At 51.0% G+C, this 23,793-nt stretch overlaps 1 protein-coding gene across 1 annotated transcript in view; it reads left to right on the plus strand.

Annotated features, from left to right (window-relative positions):
- CHMP4B (charged multivesicular body protein 4B) overlaps window positions 1-2,353 on the plus strand; it is a 40,977-nt gene extending 38,624 nt beyond the window's left edge. The window contains exons 4-5 of the mRNA XM_023626380.2: window positions 458-584; window positions 1,483-2,353. Coding sequence (XP_023482148.1) covers window positions 458-584; window positions 1,483-1,547 — 192 coding nt within the window. The 3' untranslated portion in view covers window positions 1,548-2,353. The remainder of the gene's footprint in view (window positions 1-457; window positions 585-1,482) is intronic.
- Window positions 2,354-23,793: the final 21,440 nt, after the last annotated feature.

Here is a 23,793-nt window from a genome sequence, read left to right on the forward strand (position 1 = left end):
GAGCTCAGGCCCTCTCTGCTCCACCTCATTCCCTGGGCTCTCTGATTCCCACAGTATAGCTGAGAAAACAGCCTGCAGCTCTGACCCTTGGCTCCCAGCACCAGGGTCTTCATGTTTCCAGACTGGAGTTTGATGGACTAGTCAAGTTAATTTCAATTCAGCAACCGTTCCTCAGTGTGCCCAGTTCTGAGATAAATAGGAATGAAAAGACACAATCCCTTCTCTCAAGATGCTCACAGCCTGGGGCAGGTCACCAGATGTAGGCATCAGTGATTGCTCCCTAGTGTGTTAGGTTCACCAGTAGAAGTGTTAGAGTCACAGGGCGTGGACCTGGAGTTCATTTCCCCTCTCACCTCAGAAGGATCGTGTGTCCTCTGAGCCATCAGGTAAGAGGTACAGCTGCAGGGGCTGGGATTCCCAGGGACTTCTCTCTCATTCTTGTGTTTCCTTTTACCAGGACGAACTCATGGCCGAATTAGAAGAACTAGAACAGGAGGAACTAGACAAGAATTTGCTGGAAATCAGTGGACCTGAAACAGTCCCTCTACCAAATGTTCCTTCTATAAGCCTACCATCAAAACCCAGTGAGTACTTACCTAGAGTCAGGATACTCCCGTGACAGCACGTGGTGGATAATCTGGTGGTTGTTGGCCTCAGTTTGATCCTGAGTTTGCCACAGATTGAGAATCAGGTGGGATCTGTTGTGATGGCCCCAGAGACAATGTCACCTGCCCTTTCTTAGTTTCTTTCTGTAACAGTTTCTTAACCTTGGCACTATTGACATAGCCAGATCATTCTTCGGGCGGGGGAGCTGGAGGCGGGGGCGCTGTCCCGTGCACTGTGGGTATTCAGCAGCACCCCAGGCTCCCCGTTTATTTCACCCTCAGGTAGAAATATTCCACACAGAACTGCTTGATTTGGCATAGAGAGAGAGAGCACAGGGAGTGCAGTGTGACCAGGCTGTTGTCACCTCACTCTCCCATGTGTCAAGGGACATGGCCCCTCAAGTTGGGTCAGCTGCCTTGGGTGAGGTGTGGGCAAAGGTCCAAACGCTGTCCAGCAAGCCGCCTGAGGGTGTATAGAGATGGTTCAAGCCGCTTGAGGTAGAGGGGGGTGCTGGGGAGGATTAGATCTCTGCTGGGCTTCTTCCAGCTCTCCCTGACCTTGGGTGCTCTGGGACTGAGGCCTTGCCTGAATCCTGACAGAGCTCAACATAGAATCCTTTTTTGCCTGGTCCTGATGCGAGTGGAGGGGAGGTGCTGGGGAAAGTGTGCCTGGTTATCTGGAGTTTTATGTTGCAGCTTTCAGGCACAGAGGAGCAGTCTGCTGGGGGCCTGGAGAGCAAGCTGGCTGCAAGGGCAGGGCTGTTTGTAGACACCATGTAGCACAGCCCTGGCCCCCAGCTGGAATGTGTTGAGAGCACCGCAGCCAAAATAGCCTTTCTAAGTAGCCTCCTAAATAGCCTTTCCTCTCTTCACACAGCCAAGAAGAAGGAAGAGGAAGACGACGACATGAAGGAATTGGAGAACTGGGCTGGAACCATTTAACTGGTCCAGCGCGGGCTGGGCCCAGACAGACTCTGGTGGCCTGCTCAGCGGGCAGGCGTGTGCGTGTGCGGGGCAGGCAGGACGTGGTGCAGGCAGATTCCATCGCTCTCGAATCTCCCTCCAAAGCAGCAGGGCCGCATCACTGCTCACTCTCTGCATAGCATGGTCTGCACCCAGCGGTATGGGCAGGGGGGAGGGGGGCGGGCGGGCGGGGTGGGAGGTGCCTGCTGTTTATAATGTTGAATTTCTGTAAAATAAACTGTATTTGCAAATCCAACATTGAGCTTCTGGACTACGCTAACTTCACTGCTGAACCTCAATGGAAAGGGTCGACCGTTTGCAGTTGAAATGATCTGAAAATGTAGCCTCTGTCCTTTTAAGTCAGTTGACTTGTCGTACATCTCTTTGTAAGACTTGTATGGTACTGGCAGAAAGTCGTTTTTTAAAAGCCATAGGCTTTTCCTTGTCCTTAGCTGTAATCATCTGATTTGGGTTTCCTCGAGAGCTGTATTTCTGTCCATCAACTGTGTACTGGCCCCTGTGTTTACCACTCTGGCCCACTCCTCACTCCCACTCCCCTGGTCTTTTGGAGTTTGTGATACTGATTTGAAATGAATGATGTTCTCTTGAGAGCAAGTGAGATTGTTAGAGTTAAATTCCAGCTATACATTTTTCTAACATAGCTCTAAGGTCCTTGTTGCTGTTTGTGATAACTGATAGATAACTCATTGGAAACATGTGCATACATTTATATTCAGATGAAATTATGGTTTGCACTGTCTATTAAATATCTCGATTAATTTTCATACTTTGCCGTTGTGTTCAATCAGTCTTTCATTTGCTTTGGGAGTTGACCCTTTCCGGGCCAGCACGGTGTCCAGTGGAGTCTGGAAACATTTGGAAGACTCGAGCATGATGTATATCAACAATTTGAACCAAAGAGCAGAGCGTGTCTTACTGGAAATGTGTTTAGGTTCTGGGAGCCGTGGATCTGTGGCCTTCACCTTGCTTGGGGACCTTCTGGGAACAGTTCAAGAGTGAGTTGGTTTTTGTGTAGCTCCAGGGTCGTCCCTAGTTCTTCTCTGTCACTGTCCATGGACAATGCCAACAGGACAACAGAGCCTCCGCCTGTTGGGAACCATGGTGCTCCCACTGACCAGGCCCATCTGGCGCACTGGTGCACTGAAGAAAACGGCCCTTCCCATGGGGAGGAAGTGTAGGGCAGCAAATCCAGGACACAAGCGGTACTTGCAGGTGTGCTGTGACTTGCCATGTGACTTTGGCCTGGCCTCTTCCACCCTCTCTACTCTTCTGTAGTCTTATACCCCCTGAGAATCTCATGAACACTACGGACCCTCTCCTTCAGAAAAGTAGATCTCTGCATGTTCATCCTCAATTCTGCCTGCGAATTGGCAGAACTGAGAGGATCTCCCCTCCGGTGCCCACCCCCAAACCTCTTAAGATTAAAGCCAACCTGAGTTCACAGACAATGCCATCCCTCACTGGGTGCCCTGGGGCAAGTTGCCCACCCTCCCCGGACCTCATTTTCCCATCTGTGAAACAAAGGGGCAGGACCAGATCATTGCAGAGGTCCTGTCTGTGTGAAGCTGCTCGTGCCCTGTTCTCACCCCTTATTGCTCCTCTTGTCAGGGCTGTCACACCTAGAATTGGGACTTGACCAGAGTGGTTCAATTCATGACATGTGGAGGTCAGGTCTGGCTATTCTCAGAAGTTCGTTCTTTCCACCTCAAGAAGAGTCTAATGGCAACGCCTGTGCCAGCTTCCACCTTCTCAGCCTGCAGTTGGTTGGGGCCCCGGATGTTACTTGCTGTGGGAGATCCAGAGTGGACTTTCTTAAGGTCTCATCAGCTGCTTCAGGGGCTTCTCACCACAGATCTGGGTGAGGGGACCTCGCAGACCCAACCATCCAGCTCTGGCATCCAGCTTTTCCCAAAACCAGGCCCAGGGCAGTGTCGGGGACTCCTGTGAGAAATAGCTGCTGATTCTTGCCAGCTGCGGGCCTTGTGCCAGACCCGTGGGGTGCAGCGTTCAGTGGCACCCAGTCACTGTCCTGCTCTTAGGACTTTCTCAGTCGGACTGGAGAGAGACCAGAATTGGTGTCAGGATTTTTTGACTACAAGCTACAGAAGACTCAACTGACTGGTATAAACAGTAAAGACATCTACTTATCCATTCAAAACTTACTCAACAAATATTTATTGAGCACCTGCTGTGTGCCAGACACCGCTCAAGGCACTGGGAGTGCATGCAACAGACCAAGTGCCTGCCCTCAAGGTGTTCACATTCTAATAATCTCAGGACAAGAAGTCTTGGGGTGGCGGGGCATGGGGGCAGTGCGGGTTTGTAGCAGTGGCTCAGCCATGTCCTCAAGAGCCAGGTTCTCTGCATCCTTCTGCTCTGCCACCCTCCACACATTAGCTTTTCCTTACTGGGCTTACTGCCTCTTGGTCATGAGATGGCCCTTCATCACACACCCAGGGTCTAAAATGAGGAGGAGCAGCACTAGCCAGGCAGATTTTCTGTCACCTCTGCCCGTGTTAAACGGCGGCAAACCTTTCCCGGAAGACTCCACACAAACTATCCCTTTGTCTCATGGGCCGTAACTGTCACATGGCCATTTCTTGCTACAAAGGAGTCTGGGGAAGTGGGGAGTGAACAAAGGGGTCCAATAAGGATTGGACCTCCTTGGGGGGAAGGGGGCTCCCTTCTTTGAGCCCATTACTGCCCATTACTGGACCAATGTGGGTTTCTGTTAGGAAGGAAGAAGAGAGGGTGGTTGCTGAGTAGATGGCACCGAGTGTCCACCATGGAAGCAGACCCCAAAACCAGACAGATGTGAGATTAGTGCTACCAATTTCTTTTAAAAAGCAGAGTGGATCAAGAAGTGTTCCTTTCAGACCCCTCAATCTGCCCCTACCCTCTCCTCTTCTACGGTTGGAGAACTGACGGTACGCTGGAATTACCCAGGGAGCTTGCTAAAAGTTGTCTCCTGGGCCCCATCCCCGTCCAAGAATTTGCATTTTAACAAACTCCTTGGGTGATTCAGACGTAAGTGGGCAGGGGCTACACTTTGGAACACCCAGGTGGACAGGATCAAGACTTCAGGGTGGCTTGCATGGATACTCCATGACTTGGCCCCCATTTTTACCTCACCCAAAGTCTCCCCCTGACTCATGCAGGATTCCCTGCCTCCTGGCACCTGTGCTCTCGGCCTCCCAGCCTGTACATGGGCTCTGGGCCCTTGTCCTTCCTCTCCTGGACACAGCCCGCCTTGTCCTGCAGGGCTGTGCTGCTTCCTTCTCTGCTTCCCAGTTCCCCACACTCTGGTCATGATTTCTCATTCCCTTACCAGACAGTGAGGTCACTGCATGTCCCGGGCCCTCCATCTCCTCGGCACAGATCAGGTGCTCACGGATGTTTGTGGGAGTGTGTGTGTGTAGTCAGAGCGGAGTGTTGTCGACTGGATGTGCTAGGAGGAGGTGGAGTCTGAGTTTGGGCTTGGAGTGGATTTTTTACCCTTGAGGGATGGGGCATTCTGCACCAAGGGAACCTTGTGAGGGGAGACGCAGAGGCAGGGAAGTGAGGGGCCGTCTCAGGAGGATTTGACTGGGAGAAGGGCTTGTTTGGGAAGAGGTGGGAGGTGAACTGGAGAGGTAGGGTGGGGCTAGACTGGTATCTTGAGTGTGAGATTAAGGAGGCTACGCATAGTCATCAAGAATCAGGCAGGGAAGGGAGAGAAGAAGGAGGGGAAGGAGAAAAGGAAGAAAGAAAATCGGTAGTTCAGGCAGTAACTTGGAGTCCAGAGGAGGGTGGAGATGAAGCTTTTTGGGCTGCCTCCCGTTTCCCTCAGTGAAGTGAGGGCAGCATTTTTAGAAGCAGCGTAAAATCCTGCTGCTTCAACTTGAGACTGGACGATGGGCGGCTATGTGGGCAGGCCACTGCAGCAGCAGGCCAGGATGTAGATGCCAAGAGCACAGGGCTCTGGGAATCTGGCACAGTAGGTTCAGATCCTGCCTTTGCAGCCCAGGGACTGTGTGAGCCTGGGGAGGGCACCTCATGCCTCAGCCTCAGGTTTCTCGTTCGTAAAATGCAGGTAACTCACCTGCCTATATTAGTTTCCCAGAGCTGCTGTAACAAAGGACCATAAACTATGTGCCTTAAAACAATAGAAATTTACTCTTTCATGGTTCAAGAGGTCAGAAGTCCAAAATCGAGGTATCAGCAGGACCAGACCCCTTCCAGAGGCCTTAGGGAGGATCTTTCCTTGCCTCTTCCAGCTTCGGGTAGTTCCTGGCACTCCTTGACTTGTAGCTGCATCACTCCAGTCTCTGCCTCCATCTTTACACGGCCTTCTTCTCTGTGTCTCTGTGTCCTTTTCTGTCTCTTATAAGGACACTTGTCCTTGTTAGGGCCCACCCTAATTCAAAATGACCTCATCTTGATCCTCACCTTAATTACATCTGCAAAGACCCTATTTCTAAATAAGGTCACACAGTGAGGTTCCAGGTAGACATGAATTTTAAGGGATACTATTCAACCCACTATGCTGCCTCCCACAGCCCTGAGGTCCTGGGCTGTAGAGCACCCAGCAGGATTTAGAACGCTCTGTGAGATAGAGGTGAAGCACACGTACTATGAGGCCCATTTGCCAGATGTGAAAACCAAGGCTTAGAGAAGTGTTGGGTTCCACTACTAATAAGTGACAGAAGAAGTGAATGAATTTCTTGTCCTATGAAGGCCATTCATTCAACAACTATTTCGGGCACCTTTGTGCTAGTTCTCACAAAGCTCATGGTTTGGTGGGAAAATTAGACAGGCCATGGCCATCTTCTTCATCATCATTGTCCCCACAGGCTGGGTAATCAGTGTAGTGCAACCCACTGAGAAGAGAGCCCCTGAGCCAGGAGGGCTTATGGGAGGAAGTCCGTCTCAGCCAGGATTGAGGGGTGCCGAGGACTCAGCAAGGGAACAGATGTGAAAGACATTGAGACAGGAGGATTGTTTTCAACACATGTGCAAAGGCCTGGAGGCCACCTTGGGCTTGTTTGTGGGCTTGAGCTGGACAATGACACTGAGTCAATGGACCTGCAGTAAGTATTTATGAAATGAATTACAGATGAGGAAACTGAGGCACTGAGGTGCTTCAAGTCCCATTGCAGGTACAAGCAGAGCTAAGACATGAGCTGACTCGAGCCCCTGTCACCCCTTCCAGGCCTCTTCTTGTCTGCCCTGGGTACCCACCCTGCAGAAACCACTTCCTTCCTTCCCACTAAGCTGCATCCTGGCCTTTCTCAGATAACAGAGGAGTCAGCTGGAGCTGGGAGAGAAGTGCGGACCTTTGGGTCTTGCCGCCGACTCTGCACCAATCCCAGGCTAGATTTCCATGAAGCTCTGGCTAAAGGGGGCCCAAATTCCCACAGGGCAACTGGGGCTGAAGCAGAGGGGGAAGTTCCCCTTCAAAGCAGACATATGTTCTGGTCACAGCGACATTACTTGCCTGGACTTTGTTTTTCAACAAGAATAACAGTCCCCCCGACAATGGCAAATATTAAGAGAGCGTTACTAAGACCAGGCACTTAATCTGCTTCATCTTGTTAACTCACACAAGAGCTGTTTCAGGGCAGGACTGCTCATTGCCCTATTTACAGCTAAGAAAACAGGCTCAGCTAAAGTGACTTGCCCAATGTCACAGGGCTGGCGAGCAGCGGAGCCACAAGAGTCTGGCCCCCCCAAGACCTCCCCTGCCACAGTGGGGGTGGGGGAGGGCAGGTTCACAGAGACTCTTTCCAGTCTCCCTTGGAAGGTGCCAACTCTGAACGTCACCAAATGCTGGGGTCCAAAGAGGAGGCCAACTCTCGGAAATCCTCCTGATGAGAGTAAAAAGGCCAGCAGCAACAGAATCTAGAATCATCTGGGGTGACCTGGAATGGAGCCGTGGGGTCAGAACCATACAGCAGAGTTGGGCTCCTAGCTCCTTTCACAGGGGCTGGTTTGCCCTCTCCACCCTGAGGCCCCACCTCTTTTCCCCCAGACCATCTCACTGATACTGCCTCTGTTTCCTTCTCTCCCTCTGCACCTTGGACAGCCATGTGGGCGACACTTGGTTCCCTCACAGAAAGTGTGGACAAAGACACCGCGGTACATGATGGCAGTTCCGCTTATCTATTGCTTCATAATAAACCACCCTGAAACTTAGTTGTGAAAAGCAGCTATTTCATTATAGTCACAGATTCTGTGGTCAGACATTTGGAAAGAGCTGAGTGGGGATGATTTGCTTTTGTTCCATGATAACTGAGGCCTCACCTGCAAAGACCTGAGGCTGGTAATGACTTTGACAGCTGGAATCATCTGGAGACCTCCTTCATCCTATTGTGTGTGTGGCTGCTGATGCTGGCTGTTGGCTGGGACCTCCCCTGGGGCTGTCGGCAGGAACAGGTGGCCTCTCCATGTGGCTTGGGCTTCCTCACAGCATGGGGGCCTCCATGTAGTCTGAGCTAAGGGCTTTAGGAGTGAATGTCCCAGCCAGCAGGGTGGAAGGTGCATCACTTTATGACCTAGGCTTGGAAGTCACGCAGAGTCACTTCATCGCGTTTTACTTTTACATTTGCTTATAAATGAGGTGCAAACCCACCCAGGTTCAAGGGGAGAGGAATCAGACTCCAGCCCTTGATGAGGGCAGGGCTAGTCTTAAAAGAGCAGGGGGACAGGAGCTGTCATTGGGGCCATCTTTGGGATCTGCCATGATAACTAACACAGAGTGGTTAGTATGTGCCAGCTGTTGATAAACTCATGTGGTCTCTGAACCCCTATCCAGAGAACTTTTTTTGAGAACATGTAACACATATATATTTATATATATGGCACGGTACTAACATTTTATGTACATAATACATACACAACCCCTTGAGGTTTTAAAAGGCTAGGATAAGAAATAAGTATAATCAGAAATTCCAATGTATCCTTCCTGTATTCCAAAGGAGTTAAAGGGTTTACCTCTGAAATCTGTCCCCTGTCCTCCCCTCCAGTGCCACCACCTGGTCCAGGACACCACTGAATCCCATCTGGGCAACTTCAGCAGTCACCTCCCTGATCTCTCTCCTACCCACCCTGCCTGACCCCCGGCCCCCCATCCTCTCTTCATAGTAGCCAGAGCCAGAGTGGTCTCTCTAAAGAGCCGTCACTCCCCGTTTGAAAGCTCCTGTGGCTTCTATTGCCCTCAAGAAGCCCTCGGGGCAGAGTCACAGCTTCCACATTCCAGGAATGCTCTGGCAGGCCCCTGCCTGCTTTTCCAGCCCCCTTCAGGCCCGTTTCGTTTATTTGGCATTTCTCATGCTAAGGTTGGCAGAACATGTGCATCAGAATCTCCCGGGGAATGACTCAACATGCTGGTTCCCCTCAGGGATCAGAATTTCTTGGAGGGGAGGTGGGGGTGGGTTGGGGTGGGTTGGGGTGGGGGTGGGGCCGAACTTGCAATTTAGACATGCTTCTAGGTGATTCTCTTTCTCGTTAAATAAAGTCTGAGGTTGCCACCTAGCCTTTGAGATAATCTCTTCTAGTGCAACACCCTCAGCCCCATTTTGTGGATGAGGAAACTGAGGCCTAGAAAGAATAACTTTCCCACGGCCTCAGTGTTCGTGTTAGGGAACTGAAGGGTCAAGTTAGACTTCCGGGCAAATGTGCACGGAGAACCTCCAGGGGCATTTTCCAAACTTCTTGATCAGGGTGTGGGTTCCACCCAACGCTTTTTGGGAAATGCTGCCACGGCTCCTTCCGGGTCCCGGGGCAGCGGGAGGCGGCGTGACGCTGTGGTCTAGCGCGCAGCCGGACCCCGACCCCTAAGGAGAGTGAGATCCTCCCCCCCACCTCCTCCCGGTTTGAGGGGCCGACGCCGCAGCGCGCCAGGGGGCCTGCAGGTGGCGCCATCTCCCAGGGAGTGAGACTCAGCGCTCAGCCGGAACTGCGGGAGAGTTGGGCCCCTCCCGCGTGGTCTGAGCCCCTGGAAGGAAGGGCGAGAGGAGGCGGGGTGGGGAGGTGGGATGGGGAGGGTGTCTGCTTAGACCGCCCCCCACCCCCAGTCACCCCCACCTGCCTGCTTGCTAGGGTTCTCTGATGAGGGGCTACAGGGGGCCTCCTGACAGGATGCGAGGCCAAAATAACAGTTGTAATAATAATTAATAGTCACGATTTACTGAGTGCCCACTCTGCAAGGGGCCGTGGTGCGCGGGGAGGCGACGCTCTTGCGCTGCTCCCCAGTCCTCTAGGTCTCTCTGTTGGAGGTCCCTGCCCTCGCCCCAGAAGTCTGGCAAAGGAGGGCAGCACTGTGGGTGACGCCTCCCCCCCGGGCTTGGCCTCCAACGTGCTCGGCTGGGGTGAGTCCCAGGCCGGAGACTTCAGTCCTTGACCTGAAGCTGGGCCCCCAAGGGCGCAGGCCCGGAACTGCTCTCTTGGGGAGCTGCCACCCCCACACCTCGGGAGGATTTCCTTTACCAACCCTACAAAACTGGTTTCCTCTGCCCCCCCCCCCCCCCCTTCTGTGAATCTTGTGGACCCACTATGTAGGGTCTCAGCCTTCCTGCCCTAGCCCTCCATCCTCAGGGCGCTCCGGAATCACCCAGAGCCCCACTCTGCTCCCTGCAGGGTGACCCAGCAGGCCTGGGGAAGGAGGGGCTAGGGGCGGACCAGAAACTATTTTTAGCACACTGCCAAGGTGGGCCTTGGACATACTCTAGGAAATGCTGATGAAGAAATGTCTTCGAAGAAAAAAAGACCCTGACTTTCAATGTTTGCTGATTTCCATGGTGTAAATATTCCCACACGGCCAATTTCATGCTACCAACGTGACAGCAAAATTCCTCAAAATTGAACAATTAGGGGGCGCCCGGTAGCACAGCGGTTAAGTACACGTGTTCCGCTTTGGTGACCGGGTTGCCAGTTGGGATCCTGGGTGTGGACATGGCACCGCTTGGCACGCCATGCTATGGTAGGTGTCCCACATATAAAGTAGAGGAGGATGGGCACTGATGTTAGCTCAGGGCCAGTCTTCCTCAGCAAAAAGAGGGGGATTGGCGGCAGATGTTAGCTCAGGGCTAATCTTCCTCAAAAACAAAAAGAAAAAAAATCAAACAATTGGTTCTTGGTGCTGGTTCAGGCCTGCTCCAGCACGCCAGTGGGAAAAGGTTTGTTTATGATTTTTGAGTGTTTAAGAAAGATCCTTTCTCTGCTTTGGTTAGGACCCTCTATGTAATTTGTGGGAGCTGGTGCAAAGTGAAAAGGTGGGGCCGCTTGTTCAAAAATTATTAAGAATTTCAAGACAGGGACAACAGAGTATTAAACCAAGTACAGAGCCCTTCTGAGTGAGGGCCCTGTTCAATTGCACAGGTCGCACACCCATGAAGCTTGCCCTGGTTCTGGTCCAGGCCACTAGCATCACTCGTTTGTCACTGCCTCCTCACTGGCCTCCTTGTTGTCTCCCTGACCCGCTACAAACCATTCTCCACTTGGCTGCCAGGGGTAGCTTTTAATATCTAGGCCGGATGTTGTCACTCCCGTGCCTACTTCTTGTCCTTAAGAGTGGGGACAAGGCCCTTCTGCTCCCCGGTGACATATTCTCCCCAGTGGTATATCCTCATGGCTCCGCTTGCGTCCTTGCCTGGCTCTTAGCACTGTGGAGACATTCTATCTTCTTGCACGATGTCCATCTCTCCCTCCATGTCCTAAGATCCACGAGGCAGCTGCCCTTGTGTTCCTGTGCATAGCACCACTGTGCCTGCCCTTAGTAGGCACTCAATACTTGCTAGCTGAATAAATGAATTAATTGATGAAAAAGATGGTTGGCCCAGGACAGGAGTTGTCAATTTAGGGGGTAACAGAATAATTTAGTCAAATGAGCTCTCACAGGGAAGCTGGTTACGTGAAGACACTGCAGTTGCTGTGCCTGCAGTGGGGGTGGGACCATAGCCCTGGCCCCAGACCCCATGTGGTCGATGTGTCTGCACAACAGTGAGAGTTCAATGGACCACGTTTGGCGACAGTATTGCCACTTTCCTTTTCCTCCTACATTTTACCTTAGCCATCTCCTCTTGGTTAATGTTAATGATCTGGTTTCTGTTCATATCAGCCAGACTCTGGGCTTCCTGGCTGCCACATTGGTTGTAAATCCAGATGCTGTTCCCGTGAAGAGGGGAGAGGGACTCCCTGAGGCTGCCTGTTCTGAGCACCTACTGCATAGCGCCAGGAAAGGGGCTGGGTGTGGGTGGGAGGAGCCTCCTTTCCCAAGCCCTCTTTCTCCCTGCCTGGCCCCTGGCGTGCAGATCGCTCTTGGCCGCCTCTCAGCTGGGCTGAGGCACAGGCGGAGGACTTGCTGTCCTTCGGGAAGGAATGCTAATGGTGAGCCCAGGGCTGGGGCTGCAGCCCCATCTGTCAGCAGAGCCAGACTGCCTTGGCCCACTCTGCTGTCATCTTGGTCTCGCTTTGGTCATAAAGTGACCTTCCATGGCCAGAGACCATGTGCTCCCTCTCACTGGCCTCTAAGCTCACTTTAATACCAGCCAGCATTTATTAAGCACTTACTGGGTGCTCAGCATGTTGCTAAGGCTCTCTGGCTTTTATTTCTTTTCCTTTTTTTCCTCCCGAAAGCCCCAGTACATAGTTGTATTCTAGTTGTGGGTCCTTCTAGTTCTTCTCTGTGAGCTGCTGCCTCAGGATGGCTACAGGCAGACAAGTGGTGTGGTTCCATGCCCGGGAACCAAACCCAGGCCAGTGAAGCACAGCGCCCTGAACTTTAACCTCTAGGCCATCAGGACTGGCTTTCTGGGTTTTATTTCTCTCAGTCCTCACAATAACCTTTATGAGTGGCTATTATGTTCCCCATTTTACAGATGAGAAAATGGAGGCTCAGAGAGGAGAAGTGACTCGGCCAAGGTCACACAGTGGGTGATTCAATCTGTCTACCCACTCTGAGCTGGGCACATTGGGGGCACTGAGCCACAGATGGGATCTTTATGGGTAAGAGAGGAAGAAGTCAGGGCCTCACTCTGCTTCTGGTGGCCTGGCTGCTTCCCCTGACCCTGGGGAACGTCCACCTCTTACCTGGGAGGCAGCATGGCCAAGTGGCATTTGAAGCAGACAGACTTGAATTCAAATCCCAGCTCTTCCACCGACCAGCTGGGTGACCCGGTGTGTGACTTGTCCTTCTGGCCTCACTCTCCCACCTGAGCAAGGGGAGAAGAGATGTCGGCCCCCATCTCCCGGGTGGGGATGGGCATGTGGAAGGAGAGGTCATGCCTCTTGGCGCATCCTGGGTGCGCAGATCTGCCGCAAGGATCTTTATGATTGACCCGCCCTCGGCCTCTCTTAGAGTAGAGGAAAACGGAAACCCCAAGGGGGTCTCTTTCCTGTCCTTCCTCAGTGGACCCAGAATGTGATCCCGGGGGGAACCTCACTTCAGGGCTGCCCTGTGCTGCACATCCTGCCCACTCTGCTCCTGGTGAGGAAGCTGCTGGGGTGCAGCATGAGGAGGGGCAGCGTGCTAGGTTCCGGTCCCTGCCTTGCCCCAGGTGACACCTGCCCCTCTTTGGGCCTCAGTTTCCCCATCTCTGCTGCGGGTCTCCTTCAGAACCTGTGAGGCGTCAGAGTAGAGAGTGAATGAGAGTTCACGTCCCAGCTCTGCACAGTCGCTCCGCACATAGAAGAGGGCTAGGTTAGTTTCTCGAGCCGACTGTAACAAACTACCACAAACTGAGTGGCTTAAAGTAGTGGAAGTTTATTCTCTTGCAGTTCAGGAGGTCAGACGTCCAGGGTCGAGGTGTCCGCAGGGCCACACTCCCTCAGAGGCCTGGGGCAGCATCTTCCCTTGCCTTCTTTGCCAGCAAGCCTTGGCACTCCTTGGCTCGTAGCCTCCGCTCTCCGCTGTCTTCACATCACCTTCTCCTCTGTGTATGTCTTCTCTTGTCTCTTATAAGGACACTTGTTAATTGGATTTAGGGCCCACCCGGGGAATCAGGCTGATATCATCTTAAGGTCCTTCACTTAATTACATCTGCAAAGACCTTTTTTCCAAATAAGGTCACATTCACAAGTTCCGACTGTTTGGATGTGGACATATCTTTTGGGGGCCACCCTTCAGCCCACTGCGGGTGTTATCATCGTCCTCACACCTCACAGGCGCGCTGCCAGAGAAACGGAAGTGAGAAGCAGAGGATCCCTCTAAGGACCCAAGACAGCGCTGCGTACAGCAGGCTCAATAAGTGTGAACCCAAAGAAAGAAATTGGGGCCGGCCCAGTGGCGCGGCAGTTAAGTTCACATGTTCCGCTTCTTGGTGGCCCGGAGTTTGCTGGTTCAGATCCTGGGTGAGGACATGGCACTGCTTGGCAAAAGCTATGCTGTGGTAGGCGTCCCACGTATAAAGTAGAGGAAGATGGGCATGGATGTTAGCTCAGGGCCAGTCTTCCTCAGCAAAAAGAGGAGGATTGGCAGCAGTTAGCTCAGGGTTAATCTTCCTCAAAAAAAAAGAGAAGAAAATAAAAATAAAAAAAGAAAGAAATTGAGACACAGGGAGAAAAAAGTCATCGGGGGAGCCTACCCCTTTGGGTCTTGTCTCCATGAGCGGGTCGTGCCAGCAGCTCTGAGTCCTGTCTCTGGGCCGAGCTCTGAGCAGGCATCTCGGCATCCCATTCTGGCAGAACACTACCCAGAAACATATTTTACCCATAAACAGGCCAATTAAGAAGGCAAATGTTTTCAAACAGGAGGATTTATTGGCATAGAATGTGCCATCCCTCCGAGCAGGAGGAGTGGGTGTGTGTGCGGAGCCATCTGGAGGGGAGTTGTTTATCATATTTATTTAGTTATGAGTTGCTGGTTCGTAACTGGCAAGGCTTCATTAGGTGAGAGCGTGGATCCCTGGGAGGGCGCACAGTTTCGGGCGGCTCCACGAACACATGTGTGCCTGTGTGCCTGTGTCTACCACATATGTCCTTGTGCCTGAGTGCACGGGTCCATGTGCCTGCATGTTTGTGTGTTCACACGTGTGCGCACCCCCTTATTACATTCTTCTCCATGTGTGTCCACACATGTGTCTCTGTGTGTGCAGAGGCAAGTACACACGAGTGTAAATGGGCCTGCATGCATGTCTTGTGTATGTGTGCACACATGTATCTGTGCACATGGGCATGCACACTCTTCTTTGCGTGTGGCTGCAAGTGTGGCCTTGTGAGCACAAACCCTGTCACAAGCATTTCATGCCTGTCTGGCTCAACTTCTTCTCAGCATTAGACATTGCTGATCGTGCTCTCCTGAAAAGTCTCTTCCCTGGCGATGTCCCGTGTCACCCTGCCTGTCTGATCTCTCTTTCTCATGTGTCCCTCTTCTCTTCTCTCTCTGGACCAGGGATTGCCAGCAGGTCCTGCAAATGAGAGAATAGAACCTGGCATCCCCTAGGCTTTCGACACAGACTCATTCTGTATACTAAAGGCAAGGGAATTGTCTTGGCGTCTGCAAAGATATATGCTCTCCTGTTTTACTTGAAACACGCAACTCTGATTCTGAGAATACCCTTTATTTGATGGAGGCATGGGACATAGAAGTCATTGCAAGTGCAACAGAACTGCTTAGTCTCGGGTTCTGCGAGATGATAGGGAAGGGTGGGGACTGTGGTGAACAGGAGCACAGGGGCCCTGTCTAAGGGGGCAACCACTTCTTAGCTACTTTTCAGCAATGGTTACTCTCAGCGATTTCTAGCCTGTGTTGCCAGATCTTCTGATTTTCCAAGAGAAGCCAGAGCTTTGTGAGCATGCTTGATTTTTAAACATTGGCTTAAAGATTTTTAAAATACTTTGCAGGCCAACCTGAACTTGTGTGTGGGACAGATGAAGCCCACGGCTGCTGATTTGCAGCCTCCCACCCACGCTCTCCTAGGTGAGTCCCTCTGCTCTGTGGCTCTGGCGATCATTGCCAAGCTGACAACTGACAGCTGTGCCTCTAAGTTGGGCCCAGACCCACTTTTGAGCCAGATCTTCTCATCCGAGGCTCACGTCTTGTGGCACCATGAGCCCAGGATGTCCACAGTGCAATGCAGCATCGTCCCCTGACCTCTGTCTCCCTTGGGCCCCTGAGTCAGAGGCAGCCCCCCATCAGCCCTGGAGACTGGAATCTGGGTGTTATCCTTGGGTCCTCTCCTCCCCTCAGCCTCCACAGGCGTCTAATCAGCCACCCAGTCCTGTTGACTATGCCTCCATGACACGTCTCTCCAGGCTCTGTCATCTCTCATCCGGATGACAGTGTCAGCCCTCTCTGGCATCTCCTGAGTTCTGGTTCATGCCTCCCAGTCCCTGCTGAAGCTCTGTGTGACTCAATCCCTGCCTACAACTCCGGCCTCATCCTTCACCTCTCCCTGCTGGCTCTTCAAGCTTCAGCAGTACTCAACTTCTTTTATTGTATTTATTGCCTCTTGCCTTTGCACATGCTGTTCCCTCTTCATGTAATTCCTCTCCAGATCTCTCGTCTTCTTCTGGCTAACTCCTCTTCATCCTTTGAGACCCCACAGGAAGCCCCTTTGCAAAAGGGTGATAATAAATCTCATCTTACAGAGTAGTTCTCAGGATTCCATGAGAATGTGCCTAGGAAACACCTGGTACACAGGAGGTGCTCAATTGCTGCCCTCTGTCTGCCTCCCGGGCTGCCACTCCCTGTGGCAGGAGGACCCAGGAGCCTACTGGGCCCTGAGAGATTGAACAGTTTGGCTCGGACAGGTGAGCTTGGACCCCATACGACGTCAGCCATGGAACTTCAGTCACGTGTATTTTTCCAATCAGCCTTCTCCAATTAAATAGGCATTTTTATATTTTCATTGGACATACATTAATCACGGAGAATTCTGATTTTACCACCTGTGTTTTAGAGTGTGGCGTTCCAGGCTGTAAAGATATAATCGGCTCTCATAAGAGATGGTTTTTCTGGCGCTAAAGGGGGGCTGGCACGGTGGCGGCGTGATTTGAAGTTTAAGTGTCTAAAGTGACTGTTGCAAGTCCCCAGAGCCACAATTCAATCACAGGGAAAACGGGAAATTCAACTGCGAATGTTAAAAAGATGGGGGATGATGAAAATGAAAAAAGAAAAACATTCAAGAGGGAATTGAATTTGAGAGTTATTTGATGGAAGCTTTAAAAATGAGCAATAACAGCCCCCAAACTGCATCTTCTCTAGCTCGGCTGAAGGGGAGAAGGGTTTCTTTCTAGGATTCTGGAAGATCCTTTCAAAATGTCTTCTTTCTTTTCTTCCCTCCTTCCTTCTTTCCTTCCCTTCCTTTCCCCTTCCTTCCACAAATGTTTCCTGAGTGCCCACTGTGTGCCAGGCACCGCATTGGGCACTGGGGATGCTATAAGGAATAGGGCAAATGTTGTCCCTACCACTGTGGAGTTTGTAACCCTCCCCTACTGTCAGGCACTGGGGTGGTTTCCAGTTTGTTATATCTGCTGGTAACGGGGCAGTGAACATGTTTGCACACGTACCAGTAGGAGGCATGGAACAGTTTCCTGTTGCCCCAGCAGTGGTGAATGAGACCAAAGCCATAGGCAAAGGCATCAAGTACCCCACATTCTAAAGAGCACAGTTAAACCTGGGGCCAGACACACCCTTCAGGGCTTATAAAAGACAATCCAGGGGCCGGCCCCGTGGCCGAGTGGTTGGGTTCGCACACTCTGCTTTGGTGGCCCAGGGTTTTGCTGGTTCAGATCCTGAGGGCGGACTTAGCGCCGCTCATCAAGCTGTGCTAAGGCAGTGTCCCACATGCCACAACTAGAAGGACCCACAACTAAAAAAAGTACACAACTATGTGCTGGGGGGATTTGGGGAGAAAAAGCAGAAAAAAAAAGAAGATTGGCAGCAGTTGTTAGCTCAGCTGCCAATCTTAAAAAAAAAAAAAGACAATCCTGCAAGTTCTGTTAGCCCAACTGTCTGAGTGCCCCCACCTCCAGCCCCAAACCCCTTGTCCTATCTCCATAAGCAGAAAATCCGTGAGAGACAGAGAGAAGAGAATTATTGGATTGTAAATTGTCAGCCCTGAGGGTGGGGTGGGGGGTTGTGGTCCCCTCCCTGGGGGAGAGGAGAGGAGAGGGGATCTCCAAAGAGAGCAGTTGCAGAGATGGGGCCTGCTAGAGGAGCAGATGGGCATCTCGTGCCACGTTGGGGAGTCTGCCTAGGTGGTCACCTGGCCTTTCTGCCTCGGACAAATTCCAGGCAGGGAGGGGCTGTATGAAGGAGGCTGTGGTCGTGTGGACCCAGAGGAAGAGGCTGGCTGGAGCTGTCTGCTGGGACAAGGACTCCAGGGGCAGCAGGTCTGGGGTGGGCTGCTGGGGTGGGAGCCAAGAGGTGGAAGGGGTGGAGCCACAGAGGTGGTCGCACGTCAGGGCCCCCAAAGACTGCAGACCTGCGCCCACACAGGCGCACAGGGCATGGCTAGGGAGCATCTTCACAAACACTCTGTCCTCCTCCTGGCCCTCTTCCCCTGGAAGCTGTCTCTGCCTGCCTTCTCTTACTCTCCCCCCACACCCACCAGGCTGGATCAGGGGCCTCCTCTGGGCTCTCTGGACCACCAGGGTACCTATAACCTCAGCGCCAGCCCCTCTGGCCTGTCCCTGCCTGGGACGTGTGTGTCTCTGGCTGACAGGAAGGCCTGGTATAGGGCTGGTAAACAGTAGGTGCTCACTACGTGCTTGTAGGAGGAGCATCTGAGGGAAGGGGAGCTGCTGGCTCAGGGTCCCTGGGGCTAGGGAATGCCCGTCCTCTGCCTGTGTCTTTATTATCCCTTCTCTCCTCTTATGTCCAACCCCAGCCCGGCTTTCACTTTACAACCAAATAAATAAATCTCTGTCCTCGTAGAGAGCTTTCCTCTGGGCAGTGCTCTGAAGAGTTGGAAATGCTCCCAGCCTAGGTTTACAGCCAAGGAGCCCTCGGGAGGAGACTCCTTAAGGCTGGACTTGGCCCCTGTTGGGAAGGGTACTCCCAGCCTTTGCCAATGCTGTGCTCTCTACCTGTCCTGCTGTCCCTTCCTTCTCTGCTGCCTGAATACCTCCTCCTCTTCTGGGCCTGACTCAAAGCTCGCCTCCCCCAGGAAGCCTTCCTTGGTCTCTCCAGCTGTGTTAGGGTTTCTCCTGGAATCCAATCTCATAAAGCGTCCTTCATCCCAGCATCATCAAAACAGGATTTTAACCATCTGTGTCTATGTCTTTTTCACTAGACTGGACACTTTCTGAGGGCAGGGACACAGTCTGACTCAGTACCATATCCCCAGCACACATTAGGTGCTCATTCCATGTTTTTGAGTGGAGTTGCCCATTGGTCAAAACAGGCTGGAAGGTGTGACAGGGGTGAGAGTCTAGAGATGTGGTGGGTGTGGTTGTTGGGGATGGGAACACAAGGTGGAGAGAAAGAAGAGTGCAGCAGGGAGAGGGTTCAGCATGGGCAAAGGCAAGGTGGCAGGAAATGGCTGGGACACGTAGGGCCCTCGTGCGCTTAGGTTGCTACCAGAGCCTAAAGCTCCAGGCTCAGAGTGGTGAGTGATGAGTCTGGAGAAACCCACCAAGCCGGCTCCTGGAGGCTGTGGATGCCGGGTGAGGAGTGAGGATGTTGGCCTGAAACCCTCGGAGCCAGTGAAAGTTTGGAGCAGTGAGAGGGACAGGACAGGACGTTGTGTTTAGAAAGCTCACTTGAGCTCCTCCAGGAAGGAGGGGGCGATGACAGGGCCTGAACTGGGAGGGCGGTGGGGGGTGGGGCAGCAGAGCTGGAGAGCAGTGGACAGACTCGAGTGAGGTTCCAGAGGTAGGATCAATGGTGTTGGACATTTGGGTGGGAGTGGAGGTCAGGACACCCTGTGCCCAGGACCCTGGCTTGCACAGCTGGGATTTGGGGGTAAGGGCTGGGGAGAAGCTACGGCTGATGTTGGGCCCCCTGAGTGGGAGGGGGGACGTCGGGGGAGATGTTCAGGAGGCTGCAGCCCCTGTGGCCTGGAGAAAGGTCTGGGCTTGAGAAGGAGTGAGGACATGGCCATCAAGGGGAGCCACTAATGCCGTGAAGTGGACAGAAACCCCAGGGGCAGTATGGCTTCACCCCAGGCTTACTGCTCCTCTGATAAATTAGTTGTCAATATTATTGAAAAGATAAATGTTTATTTTGAAAATATATTTTAACTTTTTAAATTTGGATTCAGAAATATTTCAAATAAAGAACAAGAGCAGACATGATATAGCAGTCAATTATCTACTGCTTTTCCCCAAAGGTATTTAAATCATTAAGAAAAAAAAACCTCCCTATGCTCACCCTGCCACCCCCATGTCACTCCCCAGAGAATGACTGGTACCTGCTCCAAAGGGGATTTTCAGGGGTTTGCTGTGGAATGGGTGATATAAATCCTCCCCTCCTCACCCCTGCAGAGGTTTTGATATAGTATTCCTTGCTCACTGCTGTGTTTTATTTTATTTTTTATATTTTGGTGAGGAAGATTGGCCCTGAGCTAACATCTGTGCCAATCTTCCTCTATTTTGTATGTGGGCCACCACCATAGCATGGCTAATGAGCAATGTGTAGGTCCGAGACTGGGATCTGAAGCTGGGAACCCCCAGCTGCCAAAGCAGAACCTATAAACTTCACCTCTACCACTATGCCTCTGGGCCAGCCCCACTGCTGTGTTTTAGAGTGAACTCCTTTGTGGAAACAAGAGGAAGAGCTTGGTTGGTCCTGTGTCGCTGAGCGTTCACCCAGGAGGCCCCAGAGCCAGAGAAGATGGTACAAGCTGACATTTGGATTACACAATCACCCTGAGAAGGGTGCTCTCTTGTTCCCATTTTACAGAGGCAGAGACTGAGGCTCAGAGAGGTGACTTGCCTAAAGCTGTGAAGCTAATAAGTGTCTGAGCTAGGATTCAAAGCCAGCTCTGCCAGGATCCAAAGCAGGGGTTCTTACCCGTAATAATAGGTGAAAACAAAAACCAAATTTGTTTTGCGTCAGGATCCAGAGGGATCCCAGAGCTCTTGTGGCCATTTCACAGATGGAGAGACTGAGGTCTCAAGAGGAGCCACCCAGTAAGTCCATGGCAGAAGGGGCAGTAGAACCCAGGCTTCCTGCCCCAGTCTCATGTTCTCACCATAAGGAATCACTTAAGGGCACAGAGAAAGCGGCTGGAAGGCAGGAAAGATGCCACCTGGACGGGGCCAGGGTTAAAATGTATGTGCAATGGGGGCTTCAGAACTTTCCTCCTGAGCATGCACCGATTGCTCTTACATCTGCCCTGCCAGGCCCCATATAACCCACTTGGTCTCCTGTGAGCCTACAGCTTCTGCTCAGAGCAGATGGCCACACCAGTGTCTTTGCTGCAAGCGAGGGAGCGAGCTCTTCAATGAAGAATCGTGTCCTTCATCTTGTCCCCTACATTTTACGCCACCATGTAAAATTTTCCATTAATTCCTCAGAATAAAATGTAGTGGCTGTTAATTTCTGACGCCTGGGAAGTAGCCAGCTGAATGCTTTTTTATGCCTGAAACTATTTTCCACCAGTAGGAAGTGTAATAAAAAGTTTTCATTTTTTTCTTTGATTTTATTTTTTAATTAGGCCAGAGGGTTTCGGCAGCTCTGCTGTCAGAGCTGTGGCCAGGAGCTGGGAGCTCAGGAAACAGCAGAGAAAGGACACAAACATTCTCACTCCTCAAATGCCATCCCCACAGCCAGGCCTCACCTCTCTGAAAACCCGGAGGGCTGAGGTCTGGCCCAAGTCATAACAAACCCCAAATCTGCATTGCTTTTCCAGAGAGGCCTGTGTGAGAAGTAACCTGGGGCTGTGAGAAGTTTCTCTTCTTTGTTTCCCAATTTTTCTTCTTTAGAGCTCAGGATCAGATTGATAAAGTTTTATTTAGCTAATTTCATCTGTTTGGAAATTATAAATATTATTTTTATTCTGTTTCAGATATCTTTTGCAGCATCACAAGCCATCACACTTGAGTGACTTGAAACAACAATTTATTATCAGTTCTTCTGCTTCATGTGACTGGGGCATTGAGACAGTTAAAGGGTCCAAAAAATACCTCATTGGGGCCAGCCCCAGTGGCCTAGTGGTTAAGTTTGGCGTGCTCCCTCTGGTAGTCTGGGTTCAGTTCCTGGGCGGGGACCTACACCACTGTCTCTCAGTGGCCATGCTGTGGCAGTGGCTCACATACAAAAAAGAGGAAGATTGGCAACAGATGTTAGCTCAGGGCGAATCTTCCTCAGCAAAACACAAAACAAACAAACAAACGAAAACACCTCACTAACAGGACTGGCGATTGGTGCTGGTCACTAGCTGGGAGCTCAGTTGGGGCCATCACTTGGGGACCTTGGTTCTTCCCTATGTGGGCCTTTCCACATTGCTGCTTGAACCTTATCAAAGCATGGAAGCTGGATTTTAAGACAATAGCTGAAGGCATAATCGGTAGATGTCTTAAGGCCCAGCCTTGGGAGCTACACAGCATCACTTCTGCATTCTTTTGAACAAAACAGATCATAAGACCAGCCCAGAGTCAAGGGGTGGGAAACTAGACTCCATTTTGCAATGAGAGGAGTGACAAAGAATTTGTGGCCAATTAATTTGGATCAATCTAAACATTATTTTAGAGGCTACACTTGAATTTTGTACTTGTATTTAACTTTATAGATTTCTAATAAAAATCTAAAGTTGTCTAAAAAAAAAAATCTCAGAATGCATTGCCTTTCTTCTGAATGTCCTCTTCCCAGCTCCTTTGTTATTGCTGTTTAGTATTTTAGTTCCATGTTATTTATGAAACCTGACTTTTTCTCACTATTGTTTTTTATAATACAAACTTATTTGGATTTGCCACCATGTTTTACCAAAAGTTTTGCTGACCACTATGCCTTGTATTCCATTTCTCCCTTATGAGTTCATTTTCCTTCTTGTTGAAGTGTGCTGTTTAATAACTCTTTCAGTGAGAGCCTGTGAGTAGTAAAGTCTCTTAATCTTGTATGTCTGGAAGTATCTTTACTTTGGTCTCACTCTCTAACGACAGCTTAGTAGGTATAGAGTTCTAGGCTGACAAGTATATTGGAGGTATTATTTCACTCTTTTCTGCCTCCTATCGTTGCTAATTAGAAGTCTGCTTGTTTAATTGTCTGTCGTTTCTTTGAAGGGAATCTCTCTCCCCACCCCCACCCCCCCCACCCCCCGCAGCAGCTCTAAAGATTTCCTTTTTATTCTTAATGTTGTTGAGCGCAATAAAGCATGGATTTGTTTTTATTTATCCCACTTTGAACTCTGTGGAAACTCAGATCTTTCAATTCTAGAAAATTTTTATATATTATATTTTCATACCTTGCCTTTCTCATGTTCTCTTTATTGTCTCTTATTGAAATTCCTATTAGATGTATGATGGATTGTCTCATTCCTCCTCTATCTTAACTTCTCTTTTATATTTTACACCTCTTTATCTCTGTGTGTGTTATATTCTGGGCAATGACCTCAGAACACCTAGATCTTCCAGGTAACAGCTATGTCCAGACACTGTCAAACCTATCTACTGAGTTTATTTTATTTCAGTTTACCTTGGATGACTTTTTTCCTTCCATGGCCCTGGGTAGGAAACTGACTTCTAGGCTGCAGTCCAGGGTTACTGGGCAGTTTTTATCCAGTCTCCATTCAAGGAAGAAATAGCTCATTTCCAACTTTTGTTTTATGTGGGGGCCTAGTTCCAGCTCCTGGCCTTTCGTAGGGCCTAGAGTCTCATCTTCCATCCTCACAGGGGCATTAAAACCCTAACTCTTTCCAACCAGAAGTCTGGATATGGCAGCCCCAGGCTTGTGTGGTGGCTCCACAAATCTCCCAGGGACTTGACACTTGATTTGCCCACTCCATCACCCTAAGAGCATGGGGTTTCCCCTCTTGTTGCTCTTCCAGGAATCTCATCTTTAAACCCCTCCCCCACCATGGGTTGTATCTCATCTCTTTGTCCAGAACCGGTCACACGGTGGTCCCTAACTGCAAGGGAAGCTGGAGGAGTGAGTTTTTTGGTGGGACCTTTCCTGCCCACCCTGAAACAATTGTGGTTCTCTTAGTAAGGTAGTGGAGCTAGTGGGTGTGGAACTGGTAACTTGTACCATCTGCCACACATAATGTTGTCCTCATCTAGGTGAGGAAATCACATGTCAGAGAGGTGTGGTGTCTTATACAGCCCAGATTTAACTGCACTAAGC

This window comes from Equus caballus, chromosome 22 (genome assembly GCF_041296265.1).
Source record: "Equus caballus isolate H_3958 breed thoroughbred chromosome 22, TB-T2T, whole genome shotgun sequence".
Lineage (NCBI taxonomy): Eukaryota > Metazoa > Chordata > Mammalia > Perissodactyla > Equidae > Equus > Equus caballus.